Consider the following 24,479-nt stretch of genomic DNA (forward strand, 5'->3'; position numbering starts at 1 on the left):
CTACTGGACTGGAGAAACCTCACATTTGAGACAATTTGTTTTACTGAGTTTGCATTTGCCGAAGTGTCTTTATAGGATGTTACTGTACTGGAACAGTTGTTGAGTCATTAAATAATCTGTTATTCCATAAAATTAAAGTTTATCCAATTAGCTTTTCTTTTTTGTTTGCATTTTCACTGGGTGTAAGAATAAAATGTATTTGCTTAAAAGTTGAATAGCATTACCAATCAAATTACTTCTGGAACAGAGCACCTTACACTTGGCTGTAAATAAGATGAAAGTTGGGCTTCGGGCAACCTCCTTTGATATAATTGTCCATAACATGCTCGACAAAAACCTGGTATGAAATTGCACAGCATGTCTTGCTATTAAGAAACCAGTTCCACAGCTGTCTTAGTACTGGTTGAGCAGTCAAAAGTGTCCACATCAAAAATCTATTATCCAGCAACATTGCTGAGGCAATTTTGCCATCCACTTAATTTGACTTGAATGCTCTAATCAATAAAACCTGCCGGCAGATGGTGTCCCCAAACCAAAAAGTAGAAAATGTATTGCTGCCTTGTAGCAGCTTTCCACCTGGCAATTTAAGTTCCTGTTATTTTGTTATATGATAATCAGTTCTAAGTAATTTAACTTAATCGCACTTCAGATTGAGAAGTAGATTTTTGTAAATAAATAAGAGTCCGTTTTATGTTGCCTTCTCCGATTTTTCTTCCTCATTTGTGAAACATTAACCTGCTCTGTGAAGTTGGCGAGAACTCTTAACGTGTTTATCTATAAACACTTAATCATGTTCAGATGAATTTGATTGTAGATCATATAGATTTTTAAATACAGGATTTATTGATTACTTACACCTTATTTTGTTTTTTTTTTAATTGAAGTCCTGCATTATATTTTTCTGACAGGTGGTAGCTCCTCATTGTATATTTGCTAGTAATACATCAGCTCTTCCAATTTCTGAAATTGCTACTGTCAGTAAAAGACCAGAGAAGGTATGTTGTGAATACTTGAATGTTTGGTCACTAATGTTTTATGAAATACTTAAGCACTAAAAGTTCAAGACAGCAAGAAAATGCAAAGTATAAGCCAACATTTGCAAATTATGGTTCCTTATTGAGAGAAATTGAAATTTGGCAATCTTTGAAATGAGCTTTGTAATAAGTTAATCCATTAAATATATTTAGAATACCAGTGAATATTTCTTGTGCAATTGTTTCAGATTTTTAAAGACTTTGTTTTAGAAAGTTAAAATTGGGCAAAGGAAATAATAAATTGCATCGGAAAACATGCTGAATTATATTGCAGTAGTATCTATTTTGAGATAATGACTTAGTGCATATCCTTCACCAGAACTGCTTCACAATGGATCTGTATGATCAGAGTAACTTGTCCTGATTTATAATCCAATACCTTCAAATTCACTTAAGTAACTGAGTAATTATCTCTCCTTGGAGTTTAGAAGCCTATATACTTCCCAATTTCCAATCTGCTAATGGTTTTTCTTAATGTAAGTAGAATTTACTGTTGCCTAGATAAAAGCTCAGAACGAGTTTGCTCAGTTGGCTAGATGTGGATAGTATGTGGATCATATTAATTCAACTGCTTGGGTATTTTATGCCCATTCCACCAAAATAGACCCTGGGCCTGCCTCCTTTCCTTACCTATTGTAAAAATCATAACTGTTTTCTTGGTCCAGCAAATGATCTCACCTTTGAACAGAAATTGAAGAACAAGCTAAACATTGTGACAATTGGTTCTGCCCTGACTTGTTCATGTTGGCATTTGCTATTCCTGCAAATAGTTTATTTGCCTTGTCTACTCCCATATCTATTCAACCGCTTTTTCTTTTTTTCAAAAGTCCAGTCTTGTTTAGAATGTTGACACCGTCTCAACCAATAGCCCTAGAAATGAATTCCACAGCTTCAACCCTGTGAAGAAATTACTCTAGCCATCTATACTAAATCTGAAGCACTTAAATTAGTATCTGTAGCCTTTCTTTCTTGTTGCCTAATTTCATAGTAACAGTTTAGTTTATCAGCCTCCTTTTTATTGAAAGAATTCTGTTGGATAGTAAATATGAACATGATGAACAGCACTTGTATCATAGGAATGAGTCATCATGGTTTTATTAATTAAACCATAAGACATAGGAGCACAAATTAGGCCATTCAGTCCATCAAGTTTGCTGCACCATTCAGTTATGGTTGATAAGTTTCACATTGCATTCTTCCACCTTCTTCCCGTAACCCTCGATCCCGTTGACAATCAAGAACCTATCTATCTCAGTCTTAAATATACTCCAGTGACATGGCCTCCACAGCCTTCTGTGGCAGTGAATTCCATGGATTTACCACTATCTGGCTGAAGAGATTTCTCCTTCCTTCCATTCTAAAAGATCTTCCCTTGACTGTAAGGCTGTGCCCTCAAGCCCTTGTCTGTCCTACCATTGGGAACATCTTCCCAGCATTCTCTGTCCAGGCCATTCAGTATTCTGTAAGTTTCAATTAGATCCTTCATCTTTCTAAGCTCCATCAAGTATAGACTCAGAGTCCTCAAACATTCCTCATGCGTTAAGCTTTTCCTTCCTGGGATGTTCTCTGTGAACCTCCTCTGAATGCGGTCCAGAGCCAGTAAATCCTTCCTGAGATATGGGACCTTAAACTGTGCACAATGCTCTGAATGTGGCCTGACTAGAACCTTATGGAACCTCAGAAGTACATCCCTGTTTTTGTATTCCAGTTCTCTCAAAATAAATGCCGTAATTGCATTTGCCCTTTCTAACTACTGACTCAACCTGCAAGTTTACCTTGAGAGAATCCTGGACCAGAACTCCCAAGTGTCTTTGCACTTCAGACTTGTGAATTTTCTCCACATTTAGAAAATAGCACATGCCTCTATTCTTCCTACCAAGGTGCATGACTTCACACCTTCACACATTGTATTCCATCTACCACTTCTTTGGCCACTTTCCTAACCTGTCCAAGTCCTTCTGCTGTCTCCTTAATGCTACCTGTCCCTCTACCTATTTTTGTATTGTCTGCAGACATAGCCAGAATGCCCTCAGTTCCTTCATCTAGATGGTTAATGTATGAAGTGAAAAGTTGTGATTCCAACATTGAGCAATTAATAATAAAGTTCTGTATGTTAGACAACTTGGAATTTCAATGTCCATGGCATAATTTACATATTTCTTGAATGGCTTGAGAATTAGTTTGCAACCTAATCAAACACATGTGATGGGTTCAAGTTCTAGTAAACCTCCCATTCTGGGGTCACCCAGGACATTAGTTACCCCGCTAAAGAATTTCTGTAGAATTTTGAGGAATTACTCATGAAACCATGCTGACTACTCTCAATGATGCCAATATGTTCAGATTATTCATTATTATTATCAAGCACAACACCTTCCAACATTTCTACATCATGGCCATTAAGTGAACTGCCCTGTAATGATCAAGTTTGTGTCCCCATATTTCAGAATATTGGAAATAGATTGACAACAACTCGATGATATTTATAAACCTGAAAAAAATTAGCTGATGGAATCTCTATCATATTTGGGGATTAATGTGGTTTTTGATCTTATTTCTAAGAACTAATGAGTATGTTTCCATTATCATTTGGTTTCTAGGTAATTGGAATGCACTATTTCTCACCTGTAGACAGGATGCAGTTACTGGAAATTATCACCACAGATAAAACCTCCAAGGATACAACTGCAGCTGCTGTAGCACTTGGCCTTAAGCAGGGAAAAGTCATAATTGTAGTCAAGGTAATTTACTTCTAACACTGTTATATTTCACTTGAGCTACATTTTCAAAATCGATTTCTGTGCCTTTAAGCAATAGCTTATTGTCAACTATGTAAAGATAAAATTATTCATATGTGGCTAAATCCGTCAAGGTGTAATTGTTATTTAACCACAAATTAGCTAAAAAGGCTCTTTTTTAAAGTTATGATACTGGGATTTTATAGAATATCAAATCCATTTTGTAAATTTTCTTCTTCCACTACACTTGCACTTCCATCTAATATCATAGTTTCTGTCATCACTTCATTTTTAACATGTGTATCGCCTTTTAAATATTTAGCAACCATGTTATGATAGTTGAGCATCTGCTGTTTTAACTTTACAGATACTGGACAAAGTTAATGAGCGACTTGTTGATAGGTGGTGAGGGAAAGAAGCTGGCTTTATAACATTAGGTTAGGAAAAATGTTTATTCTACTCTGAATCCATGGATAAAGTTCCATTTCTTTTCTGTAAATCGTTCTTTACTTATACCATGCAATACTTATACCATGCATACTAAGACCATGTTCAAGAAGGGGAGTAGGGATAACCCTAGTAACTATAGGCCGGTGAGTCTCACTTCTGTTGTGGGCAAAATCTTAGAGACAATTGTAAGGGATAGGATTTATGAACATCTGGATAGGAATAATGTGATCAAGGATAGTCAGCATGGTTTTGTGAAGGGCAGGTCGTGCCTCACAAACCTTATTGAATTCTTTGAGAAGGTGACTAAGGAGGTGGACGGGGGGAAAGCAGTAGATGTGGTGTATGTGGATTTTAGTAAGGCGTTTGATAAGGTTCCCCATGGTAGATTACTGCAAAAAATACGGAGGTATGGCATTGAGGGTGAGTTGGAGGTTTGGATTAGGAGTTGGCTGGCTGGAAGAAGACAGAGGGTAGTAGTTGATGGCAAAGGTTCATCTTGGAGTGCCGTCACTAGCGGTGTTCCGCAAGGATCTGTTTTGGGACCATTGCTGTTTGTCATTTTTATAAATGACCTGGAGGAGGGGTTAGAAGGTTGGGTGAGCAAGTTTGCGGATGATACGAAAGTCGGAGGAGTTGTAGACAGTGAGGAAGGATGTGGCAGGTTACAGCGGGATATAGATAAGCTGCAGAACTGGGCAGAAAGGTGGTAAATGGAGTTCAATGTAGCTAAGTGTGAGGTGATTCACTTTGGTAAGAGTAATAAAAAGATGGGGTACTGGGCTAACGGTCGGATACTTGGTAGTGTGGATGAGCAGAGGGATCTTGGTGTCCATGTACACAAATGTTTGAAAGTTGCCACCCAGGTAAATAGTGCGGTGAAGAAGGCATATGGCGTACTGGCTTTTATTGGTAGAGGAATTGAGTTCCGGAGTACTGAGGTCATGTTGCAGTTGTATAAGACTCTGGTGCGGCCGCATCTGGAGTATTGTGTGCAGTTTTGGTCGCCATACTATAGGAAGGATGTGGAGGCACTGGAACGGGTGCAGAGGAGGTTTACCAGGATGTTGCCTGGTATGGTAGAAAGATCGTATGAGGAAAGGCTGAGGCACTTGGGGTTGTTTTCATTGGAGAAAAGAAGGTTTAGGGGTGACTTCATAGAGGTGTATAAGATGATTAGGGGTTTAGATAGGGTCGACAGTGAGAATCTTTTTCCACGTATGGAGTCAGCTATTACAAGGGGGCATAGCTTTAAATTAAGGGGTGGTAGGTATAGGACAGATGTTAGGGGTAGGTTCTTTATTCAGCGAGTCGTGAGTTCATGGAATGCCCTGCCAGTAGCAGTGGTGGACTCTCCCTCATTATGGGCATTTAAGCGGGCATTGGATAGGCATATGGAGGATAGTGGGCTAGTGTAGGTTAGGTGGGCTTGGATCGGTGCAACATCGAGGGCCGAAGGGCCTGTACTGCGCTGTATTCTTCTATGTTCTATGTTCTATAGATTTACAAGAAAGATACCTGGACTTCAATGATTGAGTTCTGAGAAGAAAGTTTACAAATTAGGCCTGTCTTCTCTGAAGTTTAGAAAGCTAAAAGGTAGTCTAATCAAAGTCTTCAAGATTTTAACAGGAAAAGACAGGGTAGATAAACATGAACTATTTCTGCTAGTTGAGGATTCTAGAACCAGGGGGCGTAGTCTGAGAATTACGGCCAGATTGTTCAGGAGATGGTAGGAAGCACTTCTATACAGGGAGAAAGTGAGGACTGCAGATGCTGGAGATCAGAGCTTAAAAATGTGTTGCTGGAAAAGCGCAGCAGGTCAGGCAGCATCAAAGGAACAGGAGAATCGACGTTTCGGGCATAAGCCCTTCTTCAGGAATCAGGATTCCTGAAGAAGGGCTTGTGCCCGAAACGTCGATTCTCCTGTTCCTTTGATGCTGCCTGACCTGCTGTGCTTTTCCAGCAATACATTTTTAAGCACTTCTATACACATAAACACTCTCCCACAAACAGCAGCGGATACTGGATCAGTAGTTAATTATAATTCGGAGATGCCGATGTTGGGCTGGGGTGTACAAAGTTAAAAATCACACAACACCAGGTTATAGTCCAACAGGTTTAATTGGAAGCACACTAGCTTTTGGAGCGACGCTCCTTCACCTGACAGTCACCTGATGAAGGAGCGTCGCTCCGAAAGCTAGTGTGCTTCCAGTTAAACCTGTTGGACTATAACCTGGTGTTGTGTGATTTTTATTTAATTATAAGCTTGAGATAGACATATTTACGGGGAGAAAGTGAGGTCTGCAGATGCTGGAGATCAAAGTTGAAACTTTATTGCTGGAACAGCACAGCAGGTCAGGCAGCATCCAGGGAACAGGAGATTCGACGTTTCGGGCACAGGCCCTTCTTCAGGAATGGCCTGTGCCCGAAACAGCGAATCTGATGCTGGAGATGCTGGAGATCAGAGCTTAAAAATGTGTTGCTGGAAAAGCGCAGCAGGTCAGGCAGCATCAAAGGAACAGGAGAATCGACGTTTCGGGCATAAGCCCTTCTTCAGGAATCAGGATTCCTGAAGAAGGGCTTGTGCCCGAAACGTCGAATTTCCTGTTCCCTGGATGCTGCCTGACCTGCTGTGCTGTTCCAGCAATAAAGTTTCAACATAGACATATTTACAGCTTTTCCACTGTTGCCAAGGTCAGGGGCCATTTAAAATAGGTTAAGAATTTTAAAAAAATATATAGCTTAAAGACAGTCCATCAATCCTGACCCAGCTCATCAGTGAAGCATACGCCACATTTCCTCTTCCTCTGCCCAGCTGCCATCTACACTGGACCAAACAGGACTGAAGTCACCACTCTTCAGGCACCATCTTTTGCCACTGGGCTGTGGGGAACATTGTTGAACAGAGAGACCATGGGGTTCAGGTACATAATTCCTTGAAAGTGGTGTCAGAGCTAGATAAGGTGGTGAAGAAGGCATTTTGCATGCTTGCCTTCATTGATCAAAGCATTAAATATCGCAGTTGGGACATCGTGTTGTGGCTGCACAGGAGATTGAGACCACTTATAGAGTATTGCATATAATTCTAATTGCCCTGCTACAGGAATGATATTATTCAATTGAAAATTGAACAGAAAACATTTAAGGATGTTATTGGGCTTGGAGGCTTTGAGTAATAATGAGGGGCAGGGTAGTCTGAGACTTCTTTTCCCTGGAGTATAGGAGTTGAGTGGTCACCTTCTCAAGGTTTTTAAAATCATGAGAGGCATGGATAAGGTGAATAGCAAAGGTCTCTTCCCTAGGGTAGGGGAGTTCAAAACTAGTGGACATAGATTTAAGATGAGAGGTGAAAGATTTAAAAGGAACCTAGAGGAGCAAATGTTTCATGCAGAGGATGATGTACATACAGAATAAGCTGCCAGAGGAAGTGTTTTTTAAAATTCAGTCACGGGATAAGGGCATCGCTGGCCAAGCTCGCACTTATTGCTCATACCTAATTGCCCAGAGGGTAGTTAATAATTAACCACGTTGTTGTGGGTCTGGAGTCACATGTAGGCCAGACCAGGTAAGGATGGCAGATTCCTTCCCTAAAGGGCATAGGTGAACCAGATGTGTTTTTTCCAACAATCGACAATGAATTCATGGTCATCATTAGACTCTTAATTCCAGATTTTACTGAGTTCAAATTACAGCATCTGCCATGGCGGGATACGAATCCAGGTTTCCAGAACATTACTTGAGTCTCTGGATTAACAGTCCAGTGATAATACCACTCAGCCATTGCCTCCCCTTATGTAGATACAATTCAATGTTAAAAAGACATTTGGACAGGTACATGAATAGGAAAGGTTAAGAGGGATGTGGGCCAAAGAGTCTAGTTTAGTTTGAGAAACCTGGTCGACATGGATGAGTTGGACCAAAGGGTCAGTTTCCGTACTATATGACTGTATGTAAAACTTCAATCTCGGTTTCCATTTATACAATCCTTGCTGCAGGGCGAAAGAAATTTTGCATTGGACTTGATGTAAATCTGATATGATAGCAACTGAGTCTCGGAGTGAAGGATTTTCAGTCAAATGTCTGATCGCAATTTGTATTTGCATTGTTATTCACTCTTTAATTACACCTTTATAGATTTGCAAAATAGTGGAGCATTGTTATGTCTTAGTCTTGCAATGCTGAACAGTTTTCTGTCATGTACATTTATAGTGTTAGTCGGCATAACTTTTGACATGTGCTATGGGGCTGATTACTTTGATATGTTTTGAGTAGTGCTTTGGATTGGATTGGCAAAATAATTGTAGAGTGCTGCAGATTCCTAATGAAGAGTAATTTCTGTTAATTACTAACCTGTAGTGCGATTTAGTGTGTTAGTCTACTTTAAATCTTGTCATCAGCAAGGCGTTCGAAAAGGTTCCCCACAGTAGGCTATTATACAAAATGTGGAGGAATGGGATTGTGGGAGGCATAGCAGTTTGGATCAGTAATTGGCTTGCTGAAAGAAAATAGAGGTTTGTAGTTGATGGAACATGTTCAGTTGGTGTCCAGTTACTAGCGGCGTACCGTAAGGGTCGGTGTTGGGTCCACTGCTGTTCGTCATTTTTATAAATAACCTGGATGAGGGCTTCGGGTGGGTTAGTAAATTTGCGGACGACACTAAGATCGGTGGAGTTGTGGATAGTGATGCAGGATGTAGTAGGTTGAAGAAAGACATAGGTTGCACAGCTGGGCTGAGAGGTGGCAAATGGAGTTTAATGTGGACAAGTGTGAGGTGATACACTTTGGATGTAGTAATCGGAATGCAAAGTACTGGGCTAATGGTAAGATTCTTGGTAGTGTAGATGAGCAGAGAGATCTCGGTGTCCATGTCCACCGATCCCTGAACGTTGCCACCCAGATTGACAGGGTTGTTAAGAAGGCATACTGTGTTTTGGCCTTTATTAATAGAGGGATTGAGTTCTGGAATCAGGAGGTTATGCTGCAGCTGTACAAAGCTCTGGTATGGCCACACTTGCCACTTGGAGTATTGAAAACAGTTCTGGTCACCGCATTATAAGAAGGATGTGGAAGCTTTGGAAAGGGTGCAGAGGGGATTTACTAGGATGTTGTCTGATATGGAAGGCATGTCTTACGAGGAAAGGCTGAGGGCCTTGAGGCTGTTTTCGTTAGAGAGAAGAAGGTTGAGAGTTGACTTAATACAGACCTATAAGATAATCAGAGGGTCAGATAGGGTGGACAGGGAGAGCCTTTTTCCAAGTATGGGGACGGCAAACACAAGGGGACACGACTTTAAAGTGAGGGGAGATAGGTATAAGACAGATGTCAGAGGTAGTTTCTTTACTCGGAGAGTAATAAGGATATGGAATGCGTTGCCTGCAACGGTAGTAGATTCGCCAAGTTTAAGTGCGTTTGTTGTCATTGGACAGGCATATGGACGTACATGGAAGAGCGTAGGTGGAATGGGCTTAAAATTAGTATGTCAACCTTCAGCAACTGTTTCACCATGACATCAAGGTCTCGTTGTACCTCAACTTTTCCTAAACTGCTTCCATTCTGATAATTTGCCTTCCTATTTTCATGACCAAAGTGAATAATCTCACATTTATCTACATTATATTGTATTTGCCCACTCAGCCAGTCTGTCCAAGTCACCCTGCGGCCTCTTAGCATCTCCTCACAGCACACACTGCAACCCAGCTTAGTGTTCTGTGCAAAACTGGAGATCTGGCATTCATTTGTTCCATCCAAATCGTTAATGTATATTGTGAACAGCTGGAGTCCCAGCACTGAACCTGTGGTACACCTCTTGTCACGGCCTGCAACTCTGTAAAGGGCCCATTTATTCCAAATCTCTGCTTCCTGTCTGCCAACCATTTCTCTATCCATGTCAATACATTGCCTTCCATACCATGAGGTTTAAATTTGCTTACTATTCTCTCATGTGGAAATATGTCAAAGTTTTTTTGAAAGTCCAGATACACAACATCTATTGATTCACCCTTGTCCACTCAACTGGTCAGATTCTCAAAAAATTCCAGACAATTTATGAAGCATGATTTCCCTTTAGTGAGTTCATGCTGTCTAGGACATTGACCGCCTCAACCTGTCCACCCCTCTCATCCACTCCAACCTCTCACCCTCGCAACGTGCAGCCCTCCACTCCTGCCGCTCCAACCCCAACCTCACTATCAAACCAGCAGACAAGGGAGGTGCAGTGGTAGTTTGGCGCACCGATCTTTACATTGCTGAGGCTTAAACGCCAGCTCGCGGACACCACATCCTACTGCCCCCTTGAACATGACCCCACCTTCCACCACCAAATCATCATCTCCCAGACCATCCATTACCTCATCACCTCAGGGGATCTCCCATCCACCGCCTCCAACCTCATAGTCCCACAACCCCGCACCGCCCGTTTCTATCTCCTGCCCAAAATCCACAAACCTGACTGCCCCGGCCGACCCATTGTCTCAGCCTGCTCCTGCCCCACCGAACTCATCTCTGCATACCTCGATACGGTCCTGTCTCCCTTAGTCCAAGAACTCCCCACCTACGTTCGGGACACCACCCACGCCCTCCACTTTCTCCATGATTTTCGCTTCCCCGGCCCCCAAAGCCTTATCTTCACCATGGACATCCAGTCCCTTTCCACCTCCATCCCCCATCACAAAGGCCTCAAAGCCCTCCGCTTCTTCCTTTCCCGCTGAACCAACCAGTACCCTCCTTTGACTGACTGAACTGGTCCTCACTCTTAACAACTTCTCTTTCCAATCCTCCCACTTCCTCCAAACCAAAGGAGAAGCCATGGGCACCCGCAAGGGCCCCAGCTGTGCCTGCCTCTTCATTGGATATGTGGAACAGTCCATCTTCCGCAGCTACACTGACACCACTGACCTCTCCATTTCTATCTCGGACGACCGACTCAACACTGACATTTACTATAAACTGACCGACTCTCACAGATTACACCACCTCCCAGCCTGCCCTCTGTAAAAATGCCATCTCATTTTCCCAATTCCTTCGCCTCTGCTGCATCTACTCCCAGGAGGACCAATTCTAATTCCGAACAACCCAGATGGCCTCCTTCAAAGACCGCAATTTCGCCTCAGACGTGGTTGACGATGCTCTCCACCGCAAGTCCTCCGCCCTTGAACCCCGCCACTCCAATCGCAACCAGGACAGAACCTCACTGGTCCTCACCTACCACCCCACCAACTGCCAGATACATCGTATCATCCTTTGTCATTTCTGCCACCTCCAAACAGACCCCACCACCAAGGATATATTTCCATCCCCTCCCCTATCAGCGTTCCGGAAAGACCACTCCCTCCGCAACTCCCTTGTCAGGTCCACGCCCCCCACCAACCCAACCTCCACTCCCGGCACCTTCCCCTGCAACCGCAAGAAATGCAAAACTTGCGCCCACATCTCCCCCCTCACTTCCCTCCAAGGTCCCAAGGGATCCTTCCATATCCGTCACAAATTCACCTGCACCTCCACACACATCATTTACTTCATCCGCTGCACCCAATGTGGCCTCCTCTACATTGGGGAGACAGGCCGCCTACTTGTGAAATGTTTCAGAGAACACCTCTGGGACACCCGCACCAACCAACCCAACTACCCCGTGGCTGAACACTTTAACTCCCCCTCCCACTCCGCCAAGGACATGCAGGTCCTTGGACTCCTCCATCGCCAGACCATGGCAACAATTGGCCTGGAGGAAGAGCGCCTCATCTTCCGCCGAGGAATCCTCCAACCACAAGGAATGAATGCAGATTTCTCCAGCTTTCTCATTTCCCCTCCCCCCACCTTCTCTCAGTCCCAACCCTCTGACTCAGCACCGCCTTCTTGACCTGCAATCATCATCTTCCCGAACTCTCCACCCCCACCCCTTCTCCGGCCTATCACCCTCACCTTAACCTCCTTCCACCTATCGCGAACCCAAAGGCCCTCCCCCAAGTCCCTCCTCCCTACCTTTTATCTTGGCCTGCTTGGCACACCCTCCTCATTCCTGAAGAAGGGCTTATGCTCGAAACGTCGATTCTCCTGCTCCTTGGATGCTGCCTGACCTGCTGCGCTTTTCCAGCAACACATTTTTCAGCTCTGATCTCCAGCATCTGCTGTCCTCACTTTCTCCTAGGACTGATTCTGTCACTGCTTTCCAAATGCTCAGTTATTTCCTTCTCAATAATTGACTCCAGCATTTTCCTCACCGCTATCAGGCTCACCCGATCTATAATTCCCCATTTTCTCGCTCCCTCCTTTTTTAAAAGAGTGCCAAATCTAATAGCATTTTTCCTTGTGTATTTAGGTTTTTTTGTGTAAAGTTCTGAAAACAGGAGCTGCTAATGTATAATGAAGGAAATGAGGCACCTGGGACATGATTTGAAGTACCCTATCAGGTTGGAAATGATTGTGAAATGAGCAACACAAGGAATTGGGGGGGTGTAAAATAGAATAGGTGAATTGAATGCCAAGTTATTTATAAAAAGATAAAGATAGAAAATGATGAAGAAAAAATAATTTTTAAAAAAATCAGATTTTATTTTCCAATATCCAATAAGTAATTGCTTAAGGAATGAGACTCCATCCTTATACAGTTAATATTTGGGACCAGAGAGGTTAGTTGGCAGTATTCATCATTTGATATGTCACTTAGAATAATTTCTTACAACTAATTCAAGTTTACTGAAACATTTGACTCCATAACAGACTATTTGCATCTCTTGAGTCCAGATCTTTCTCTGGCAAATTTAGTCTAGGTCTATTGTATTATAATAGCAACTATTTGTTTCATTTTAAACTGTGCATTTTTTAGGAAATTAGTGGTAGAGCTGCCCATCACGGACAGTAGCGTTTCAAAATCCGGTTTTAACCACATATCTGCCTTGCCTAAAGTTATGACTTGGGGATGCGGTGTTGGACTGGGGTGGACAAAGTTAAAAATCACGCAACACCAGGTTATAGTCCAACAGTTTATTTTGAAGCACTAGCTTTCAGAGCGCTGGTCTTTCATCAGGTGGTTGTGTGGAATAAGTAACTGTGCTTCGAAAGCTAGTGCTTCCAAATAAACCTGTTGGACTATAACTTGGTGTTGTGATTTTTAACTTTGGTCTAAAGTAGTACAGCATTTTCACATAAGTAGAAAGTACTGTTACTCTTGCTTATATATCAATAGCAAAACTACAGGCAATTATATTTGTTCTTTAAGCTCCTAACATTAGCATTAATGTAAAATGGCATGTGAGTAATCTGGAGAATAGTTGCTACATGGAGGGTGGCATGTATATGGAGCGAACTGTCAATTGAAGTGGTAGAGGCATGTACAAATACATTATTTAAAAGACCTTTAGACGGATACATGGCTAGGAAAGGTTGAGAGGGATTTGGATTAAAATCAACCAGGTAGAAGTGGGGACTGCAGATGCTGGAGATTTAGTCAAGATTAGAATGGTACTGGAAAAGCACCTTTCCTGATGAAAGGCTTTTGCCCGAAAAGTCGAATTTTTTTTTTTTGTTTTTTTTTCCTGTTCCTCGGATGCTGCCTGACCTGCTCTGCTTTTCCAGCACCACTCTAATCTTGACTCTAATCTCCAGCAACTGCAGTACCCACTTCTGTCTTAGAGGGGTATGGTCCAAATACAGGCAAATTGGATTAGTTCAGTTGAGGAAACCTGGTCATCATGGGCGAATTGCGCCGAAGGTTCACTAGACTGATCCCCGGGATTGCAGGACTGACATATGAAGAAAGATTGAATTGACTGGGCTTGTCTGCACTGGAATTTAGAAGAAAGAGAAATATGAGAGATATATAGAAATCCTGATGGCACTGGACACACTCTCACTGTGGGAAGAATGTTTCTGATGTCTGGTAAGTCCAGAACTAGGGGTCACCGTCTAAGGAATAAGGGGTAAGGCATTCAGATAAGGAAGAATTTCTTCACTCAGTTGTTGGGAAACTGTTGGGGCCAGTTTGTTAGATATATTAAAGCGGGAATTAAATGTGACCCTTGTGGCTAGAGGTATCACAGGCTATGTATAGAAAGTGGGAAGGGGCTACTGTGACTGCATGATCATATTGAATGGTGTTGCAAGCTCCAAGGGCTGAATGGCCTCCTCCTGCACCTGTCTTCTATGAAGGGCATGGTTCCGTGCTGTATACTTCTATGACTCTATATCTGTTTATGTCACATGTCAGCATGAAAACCAAACTGTTGGTTTGTCCATAAATGTATTGTGTGTATAGTCTTTGAAACTATTATACTTTACACACTAGAATGGAGGACACTTTTTTTGACTTCTCATTCAGTTTTATTTATTTTTTATAAGCCTTTTTATGCTTCTAATTTTAAAGAATGCTGGATCAAAAATCATAGCTTATGTGTGGTGTATGGCTTGTTCTATGCATTATTGAGTCAGGGTTTTGTTCATTTATTCATTCATGGAGTGTGAGCATCTTCTCAAAACTCGCCATCACTCATTAGACCAGCGTTTACTGCTCATTCCTTATTGCCTTTGAGAAGGTGATGATGTTCCGTTCTGAATTGCTGTGGTCCATAAAGAGTAGTTGCACATGCAACTCTCTTAGGAAGGGAATTGCAGGTGAAGGAACAACAGTCAGGATGTTGTATGGTTTGGATGGGAATAATCGGGTGGTATGATCCCATGCTTGTGTTGCCCTTGTCCTTCTGGAATTGTTGAAGGAATTTTGAGTTACTACAGTATGTTTTGTAGATCAAATACACTACTGTCACTATGCATTTTGATGGTATATGGAATGAATTTTGAAGGTGGTAATCAAGATGCCCTCCCAGCATTTACCCTGTCAAGGGATTTAAGAATCCTATAGGTTTCAATGAGATTGTGTCTCTTTCTTCTCAATTCCAGTGAGTCAAGTCCCAATTTGTTGAGCCCTTGCTCATAAGACAATCCCTCCATACCAGGGATCATTTTAGTGAGCCTTTTCTGCACTAGCTCCAATGAAATGATATATTTCCTTAATTAAGGGGATCAAAACTGCTCGCAGTACTCCAGATGTGACCTTACCAGGACCTTGTGCGGTATGACTTCCCTACTCTTATACCCATGGGAGACTGATTAGCAAGGTTAGATCTCACGGGGAGAACTAGGCATTTGGATACAGAACTGGCTCAAAGGTAGGGAAGACAGAGGGTGATGGTAGAGTGTTGTTTTTCAGACTGGAGGCCTGTGACCAGTGGAGTGCCACAAGAATCGGTGCTGGGACCTCTACTTTTTGTCATTTACATAAATGATTTGGATGCGAGCATAAGAGGTACAGTTAGTAAGATGACACCAAAATCGGAGGTGTAGTGGACAGCGAAGAGGGTTACCTCAGATTACAACAGGATGGATAGGGTAAATAGGCAAAGTCTTTTCCCTGGGGTCGGGTAGTCCACAACTAGAGGGCATAGGTTTAGGGTGAGAGGGGAAAGATATAAAAGAGACCTACAGAGCAACGTTTTCATGCAGAGGGTAGTACATGTGTGGAATGAGCTGCCAGAGGAAGTGGTGGAGGCTGTTCCAATTGCAACATTTAGGAGGCATTTGGATGAGTATATGAATAGGAAGGGTTTGGAGGGATACGGGCCGGGTGCTGGCAGGTAGGAATAATTTGGTTGGGATATCTGGTCGGCATGGACGGGTTGGACCGAAGGGTCTGTTTCCATGCTGTACATCTCTATGACTCACTTGAAATGAGAGCCAACATTCCATTAGCCTTTCTGACTATCTGCTGCACATGTGTGCTGGTTTTGTGTTTCATTCACAAGTCCCTCCATCCTGGAACAAGTCTGGTGAATCTTCATTGCCATTGTAATGATGATACCTTTTCAGGGTAAGGAGACCAGAACTACACACACTACCCCAGGTGCAGTCAAAGCCTTTATACAATTGAAACAAATGGGCGGCACGGTGGCACAGCAGTTAGCACTGCTGCCTTGCAGCGCTAGAGACCCGGGTTCAATTCGTGCCTCAGGCTCCTGTGAGGAGTTTGCACATTCTCCCCGTGTCTGCGTGGGTTTTCTCCAGGTACTCTGGTTTCGTCCCACAGTCCAAAAATGTACAGGTTAAGTGAATTGGCCTTGCTAAATTGCCTGTAGTGTTAGGTGAAGGGGAATGGGTCTGGGTGGGTTGCGCTTCGGCAGGTCGGTGTGGACTCGTTGGGCCGAAGGGCCTGTTTCCACACTGTAAGTAATCTAAAAGACTTCACTGCCCTTGTACTCAAATTCTCTTGCAATAAAGGCTAACATTTCACCCGCCTTCCTAATAGTTTGCTGAACCTGCATGTTAACCTGCAGGAGACAGAGGGTAGAGGTGGAAGGGTGCTTTTTGAAATGGAGGGCTGTGTCTAGTGATATTCCACAGGGGTCAGTGCTGAGACCTCTGTTCGTGATCTACATCAAAGATTGGGAGGAAAGCATTGTGGAAAGCGGGGAGAATTGTCAAAGGATACGGCAGGATATAGACCAGAAATGTGTCAGATGAGTTTAATCTGGGCAAATGTGAAGTGATGTATTTTGGATGGTTAAGCATGTGTGGAAATTATATGGTGACTGGCAGAACCCTTTGGAGTATTTATATGCAGAGGGATCTGGTTGTGCAGGTCCACAGGTCACTGAAGGTGACAGCGCAGGTAGATAATGTGGTAAGAAAGGCTAATGGTATGCTTGCCTTCTTTGGAAGGCATGATGTGGAGGTGCTGGTGTTGGACTGGGGTGGGCAAAGGTAAAAATCACACAACCTTGGGTTATAGTCCAACAGGTTTATTTGGAAGTACAAGCTTTTGGAGTGCTCCTCCTTCATCAGGTAGCTAGGGAAGCAGGATCATAGGACACAATTTATAGTAAAAGATCAAAGTGTCACACAACTGATGTGATGTATCGAACAAACCTAAATTGCTGTTAAGTCTTTCATCACTTAGAATGGATTGCAGGTTTCGATTTAATTAAAATGTAAATCCCAGAACGGAGCAGCGTTCCGAAAGCTTGTACTTCTAAATAAACCTGTTGGACTAAACCTGGTGTTGTAATTTGTACTTGTTGTGGTTCTGCTCGCCGAGCTGGGAATTTGTGTTGCAGACGTTTCATCCCCTGTCTAGGTGACATCCTCAGTGCTTGTAGTGGTTTGAATCTGCCGCTTCCGGTTGTCAGTTCCGGTTTCTAGCTATGAAGGTTGGATAGACTGGGTTTGTTTTCACTGAAACACAGGAGGTTGAGGGGCGACCTGATAGACGTTTATAAGATTGTGAATGGCATAGATAGAGTGGAAAGTATGTGGCTTTTTCGGTGGGGCGGGGGTTAATTACTAGGGGGCACAGGTTTACGGTGCAATGGAGCATGTTTTCAAGAGAGATTTTTCACACAAAAGATGATACTGGGGTGGTGATGGCCGAGTGGTATTATCGCTGGACCGTTAATCCAAGGATGCAGATAATATTCTGGGGATCTGCTTTCGAATCCCACCACAGCAGATGGTGGAATTTTAATTAAATAAAAATGAAAATCTGGAATTAAGAGTCTAATGATGACCACAGATCTCATTGTCAATTGTTAGGAAAAACCCATCTGGTAAGCCAGACCAGGGAAGGAAACTGCTATCCTTGCCTGGTCTGGCTTACATGTGACTCCAGACCCAAAGCAATGTGGTTGACTCTTAACTGCCCTCTGGGCAATTAGAGATAGGCAATAAATGCTGGGCCGAGCCAGCGACGCCCTCATCCCGTAACTGAATTTAAAAAAAGAATGAAAGGTGCCTGGAATGCATTGCCACAGTGCGTGGTGGAAGCATGACAGCAGCATTCAAGAAGCACTTGGACAAATACATGAATAGGAAGGGAATAGAGGAATATCGATTGTGTAAGTGAAGTCAGTTTTAGTATGAAAGGGCAAAATATGGTGGCGCAAGCTTAGAGGGCTGAAGAGTCTGTTCCTGGTTTGTATTGTTATTTGTTCAGTGACATATTGACATGGACAGCCTTTGTACATTTACAGTTTCTAACCTCTTAACATATTTTTAAAAAAATTCTCCGCACATCTGTTTCTCCAACCAAAGTGAATAACCACCTGTTTTTCTCCAATATGTTCCATCTGTCATGTTCTTGCCGATTCAAGCGCTATTGGTCAATCCACAATGCCGTTGGGAAGGGAATTCAAAGATCAAAACCTTGGAATTCCCTTCCCAACGGCATTTTGGATTGACCTATAGCACTTGGACTGCAGCAGTTCGAGGTCAGTGCACCACCACTTTCACAAAGGCAACTAGGAAAGGGCAATAAATACTAGCCCAGCCAGTAATACCCACATCCCACAAATGAATTTTTTAAAAACCACTTTACATCTTTCTCTCCATGCACATTCCTGCTTAGCTTTGTATCACCTGTAAATTTTATGATGATTTATTGTCAACTGGACCAAAGGACAGTGAAAAGCTTTGTTTGCGAGCAGTAAAGGCAGATCATAGTGAGCAAGGACATACAGATCATAGGGTGAAAAACTTGAACAAAGTAAGACATACAAGTTACACCTTGTGCGAGGCAAGATCAACATTAATAAGATCATAAGTCACTACAACGGATAGTGAGGATAACTGAGAGGGTTGTCGCGGTCTCTCTTCCCTCTATGACAGACATTTACACCACCCTGCATCTGAAAGGCTAAGAGCATTGTGGAAGACCCCACACACCCCTCACTCAAACTCTTCTCCCTCCTGCCATCTGGCAGTATCTGTGCAACAGTTTCTTCCCCTGAGCCATCAGGCTCCTTAACACTTTGATCAGACTCTATTCCATCTGAAACTCTTTACACAATTTGGAATTGCTGCTAGAATAATGTTTTATTAATTATCTTTCTTTTATTACACTGCAAGTTGCACATCTCTGTACCTATTGTCTTGAATTAATGTGCTGTGTGTTTCACACTGTTTATGCACTTTATGCCACCCTGTGTATAATCGTGTAGTTTGTGCTGTCCAGGTAGCGCCATCCTGGAGGAACACTGCCTTGTTTTTACTGCATCAGTTGTACATGATAGAAATTACAAATAAAGTTACTCCTGACTCATCAGCCCAATAATGGTAGGGAAGAAGCTGTTATTGAACCTGCTGGTATGTGGGTTCAAGCTTCTGTATCTTCTGCCTGACAGAAGGGATTGTAGGAGAGCATTACTAGGATGGGATAGTTCTTTGATGTTGACAGCCTTTCTGTGACAACAAGACATGTAAATGGAGACCATGGATGGAAGGTTGGCTTGGGCTGTGTACACAAACCTCTGTAGTTTCTTAGAATTTGCAAATACTCTCTCCTACAAATAATTGATATGATATTTATGTTGAGCTTCTTGGCTATTGCTGGAGCTGCACCCATTCAGGCAATAGATAATAGGTGCAGGAGTAGGCCATTCTTCCCTTCGAGCCTGCACCACAATTCAATATGATCATGGCTGATCATCCTTAATCAGTATCCTCTTCCTGCCTTATCTCTATAACCCTTGATTCCACTATCCTTGAGGGCTCTATCCAACTCTTTCTTAAATGAATCCAGAGACTGGGCCTTCACTGCCCTCTGGGGAAGAGCATTCCACACAGCCACCACTCTCTGGGTGAAGAAGTTTCTCCTCATCTCTGTCCTAAATGGTCTATCCCGTATTTTCAAGCTGTGTCCTCTGGTTCGGCACTCACCCATCAGCGGAAACCTGTTTCCGGCCGCCAAAGTGTGCAAACCTTTAATAATCTTGTATGTCTCAATCAGATCCCCTCTCAGTCTTCTAAACTCAAAGGTATACAAGCTCAGTCGCTCCAGTCTTTCAGTGTAAGGTAATCCCACCATTCCAGGAATTGACCTCGTGAACCTACGCTGCACTGTCTCAATAGCCAGAATGTCTTTCCTCAAATTTGGAGACCCAGAACTGCACGCAGTACTCCAGGTGTGGTCTCACCAGGGCCCTGTACAGCTGTAGAAGAATCTCTTTGCTTTTATACTCAATCCCTCTTGTTATGAAGGCCAGCATGCTATTAGCCTTCTTCACTACCTGCTGTACCTGCATGCTTACCTTCATTGACTGGTGTACAAGAACACCCAGATCTCTCTGTACTGCCCCTTTACCTAAATTGATTCCATTTAAGTAGTAATCTGCCTTCCTGTTCTTGCCACCAAAGTGGATAATCATACATTTATCCACATTAAACTGCATCTGCCATGCATCTGACCACTTCCCTAACTTGTCCAGGTCATCCTGTAATCTCCCAACATCCTCATCACATTTCACCCTGCCACCCAGCTTTGTATCATCAGCAAATTTGCTAATGTTATTGCTGATACCATCTTCTATATCATTAACATATATTATAAAAAGCTGCGGTCCTAGTACTGATCCCTGTGGTACCCCACTGGTCACTGCCTGCCATTCCGAAATGGAGCCGTTTATCACTACTCTTTGTTTCCTATCAGCCAACCAACTTTCAATCCAATCTAGTACTTTGCCCCCAATACCATGCGCCCTAATTTTACTCACTAACCTCCTATGTGGTACTTTATCAAAAGTTTTCTGAAAGTCCAGGTACGCCACATCCACTGGATCTCCCTCGTCCATCTTCAGAGTTACATCCTCAAAAAATTCCAGAAGATTAGTCAAGCATGATTTCCCCTTCATAAATCCATGCTGACTCTGACCTATCCTGTTAGTACTATCCAGATGTGTTGTAATTTCATCCTTTATAATAGACTCCAGCATCTTTCCCACCACTGAGGTCAGACTAACTGGTGTATAATTTCCTGCTTTCTCTCTCCCACCTTTCTTAAAAGGTGGTATAACATTAGCCACCCTCCAATCCGCAGGAACTGATCCCAAATCTATCGAACTCTGGAAAATAGTCACCAACGCGTCCACGATTTCTCGAGCTACCTCCTTCAGTACCCTGGGATTTAGGTCATCAGGCCCCGGAGACTTATCAACCTTCAGACCTAACAGTCTCTCCAACACCAATTCCTGGCAAATATAAATTCCCTTAAGTTCAGGTCCTTCAGCCACTGTTACCTCAGGGAGATTGCTTGTGTCTTCCCCAGTGAACACAGATCTGAAGTACCAATTCAATTCTTCTGCCATTTCTTTGTTCCCCGTAATATATTCCCCTGTTTCTGCCTTCAAGGGCCCAATTTTAGTCTTCACAATTTTTTTGCTTTTCACATACGTAAAAAAGCTTTTACTATCCTCCTTTATATTATTGGCCAGTTTATCTTCGTACCTCATTTTTTTCTCTGCGTATTTCCTTCTTAGTAATCCTCTGTTCTTTAAAAGCTTCCCAGTCCTCAGTTTTCCCACTTATCTTTGCTATGTTATACTTTTTGTCTTTTAACTTTATATGTTTCTTAACTTCCCTCGTCAGCCACGGCCGCCCATGCCTCCTCCTGGGATCTTTCTTCCTTTTTGGAATGAACTGATCCTGCAACTTCTGCATTATACACAGAAATATCCACCATTGTTCCTCCACTGTCATCCCTGCTAAGGTATTGTACATTGAACTTTGGCCAGCTCCTCCCTCATAGTTCCATAGTTCCCTTTATTCAACAGAAATCTTGTCACTTCTGATTGTACCCTCTCCCTCTCAAATTGCAGATTGAAGCTTATTGTATTATGGTCACTACTTCCCAATGGCTCCTTCACTTCGAGGTCCCTGACCAATTCTGGTGCGTTGCACAATACCAGATCCAGATTTGCCTTCTCCCTGGTCGGCTCCAGCACCAGCCGTCCTAAGAATCTATCTCTGAGGCACTCCACAAAGTCTCTCTTGAGGTCCAATACCATCCTGATTCACCCAGTCTACCTGCATGTTGAAATCTCCCATAACAACTGTAGTAACATCTTTGCGACAGGCCAATTTCAGCTCCTGATTCAACTTACATCCGACATCCAGACTACTGTTTGGGGGCCTGTAGCTGACTCCCAAGAAGGTCTTTTTATCCTTAGTATTTCTCAGCTCTATCCACACTGACTCTACATCCCCTGATTCTAGGTCCCCCCGTGCAAGGGACTGAATATCATCCCTGATCAACATGGCCACCCCACCCCCTCTGCCCGTCAGTCTGTCCTTACGATAGCACATGTAGCCTTGGAATATTCATTTCCCAGGCCCTGTCCACTTGAAGCCACATCTCAGTTATCCCCACATTATCTTATCTGCCAATTTCCAAAAGAACCTCAAGCTCATCCATCTTATTTCTAATGCTTCGTGCATTCATGTATAATATTTTTAATTTGTTACTGCCCTCACCCTTCCCATCATCTTCCATTTCACTCAACCTTACAGCATAATCCCTTTGAGTTTTCTGCCTCATTGATACAGTTGTCTTTCTTGACTTCTCTTGTTCTAACTTTCCCTTCAATTTCCTTTTTAAACATCCAGTCTGCCCCCCCCCCCCCCCTCTGTTGCCTTAGCAAACCTGCCTGCCAGAATGCTGGTCCCTAACCTATTAAGGTGCAAACCGTCTCTCTTGTCGAATATATGCTTACCACAAAACATACCCCAGTGATCCAAGAATTTAAGATTGAGGAAACAAGGTTCAGACCGAGCATTGGAGGGATACAGGATAGCCAGGAGGGAGCTGAAGAAAGGGATTAGGAGAGCTAAGAGAGGGCATGAAAAATCTTTGGCAGGTAGGATCAAGGATAACCCCAAGGCCTTTTATGCGTATGTGAGAAACATGAGAATGACGAGAACGAGGGTAGGTCCGATCAAGGACAGTGGTGGGAGAGTGTGTATTGAGTCAGAAGAGATAGGAGAGGTCTTGAATGAGTACTTTTCTTCAAATGAGAGGGACCATATTGATGAAGAGGAGAGTATGAAACGGACTGGTAAGCTAGAGGAGATACTTGTTAGGAAGGAAGATGTGTTGGGCATTTTGAACAATTTGAGAATAGACAAGTCCACCGGGCCTGACGGGATATATCCTAGGATTATGTGGGAAGCAAGAGAGGAAATTGCAGAACCGTTGGCAATGATCTTTTCGTCTTCACTGTCAATGGGGGTGGTGCCAGGGGACTGGAGAGTGGCAAATGTTGTGCCCTTGCTCAAAAAAGGGAATAGGGATAACCCTAGGAATTACAGGCTAGTTGGTCTTCGGTGGTAGGCAAAGTAATGGAAAGGGTACTGAGGGATAGGATTTATGAGTATCTGGAAAGACACTGCTTGATTAGAGACAGCCAGCACAGATTTGAGAGGGGTCGGTCTTGCCTTACAAGTCTTATTGAATTCTTTGAGGAGGTGACCAAGCATGTGGATGAGGGTAGACTAGTGGGTGTAGTGTACATGGGTTTTAATAAGGCATTTGATAAGGTTCCCCATGGTCGGCTTATGCGGAAAGTCAGGAGGCATGGGATAGTGGGAAGTTTGGACAGTTGGATAGAGACCTGGCTAACCAGTCGAAGTCAGAGAGTGGTGATAGATGGTAAATATGCAGCCTGGAGCCCAGTTACAAGTGGAGTTCCACAGGAATCAGTTCTGGTTCCTCTGCTGTTTGTAATTTTTATTAAAGACTTGGAAGAGGGAGTCAAAGGGTGGGTCAGTAAATTTGCAGACGATACGAAGATTGGTGGAGTTGTGGATAGTGAGGAGGGCTGTTGTCGGCTGCAAAGGGACTTAGATATGATGCAGAGCTGGGCTGAGGAGTGGCAGATGGAGTTCAACCCTGTCAAGTGTGAGGTTGTCCATTTTGGAAGGACAAATAAGAATGCGGAATACAGGGTTAACGGTAGGGTTCTTAGTAAGGTGGAGGAGCAGAGGGATCTTGGGGTCTATGTTCATAGATCTTTGAAAGTTGCCACTCAGGTGGATAGAGCTTGTAAGAGGGCCTATGGTGTATTAGTGTTCATTAGCAGAGGGATTGAATTCAAGAGTCGTGAAGTGATGTTGCAGCTGTAAGGACCTTGGTTAGGCCACATTTGGAGTACTGTGTGCAGTTCTGGTCGCCTCATTTTAGGAAAGATGTGGAAGCTTTGGAGAGGGTGCAGACGAGATTTACCAGGATGTTGCCTGGAATGGAGAATAGGTCGTACGAGGATAGGTTGAGAGTGCTAGGCCTTTTCTCATTGGAACGGCGAAGGATGAGGGGTGACTTGATAGAGGTTTATAAGATGATCAGAGGAATAGATAGAGTAGACAGTCAGAGACTTTTTCCCCGGGTGCAACAGAGTGTTACAAGGGGACATAAATTTAAGGTGAAGGGTGGAAGGTGTAGGGGGGATGTCAG

General features: G+C 43.1%; 1 protein-coding gene across 1 annotated transcript in view; it reads left to right on the forward strand.

The window, feature by feature from the left end:
- Positions 1-24,479, forward strand: part of LOC122540281 (trifunctional enzyme subunit alpha, mitochondrial) — a 132,650-nt gene that overhangs the window by 89,807 nt on the left and 18,364 nt on the right. Inside the window, exons 14-15 of the mRNA XM_043675762.2 lie at positions 909-995; positions 3,635-3,775. Coding sequence (XP_043531697.2) covers positions 909-995; positions 3,635-3,775 — 228 coding nt within the window. The remainder of the gene's footprint in view (positions 1-908; positions 996-3,634; positions 3,776-24,479) is intronic.

Source organism: Chiloscyllium plagiosum, unplaced genomic scaffold (genome assembly GCF_037043375.1).
Source record: "Chiloscyllium plagiosum isolate Xiang-an unplaced genomic scaffold, Cpla_swu_hap1 HiC_scaffold_3, whole genome shotgun sequence".
Lineage (NCBI taxonomy): Eukaryota > Metazoa > Chordata > Chondrichthyes > Orectolobiformes > Hemiscylliidae > Chiloscyllium > Chiloscyllium plagiosum.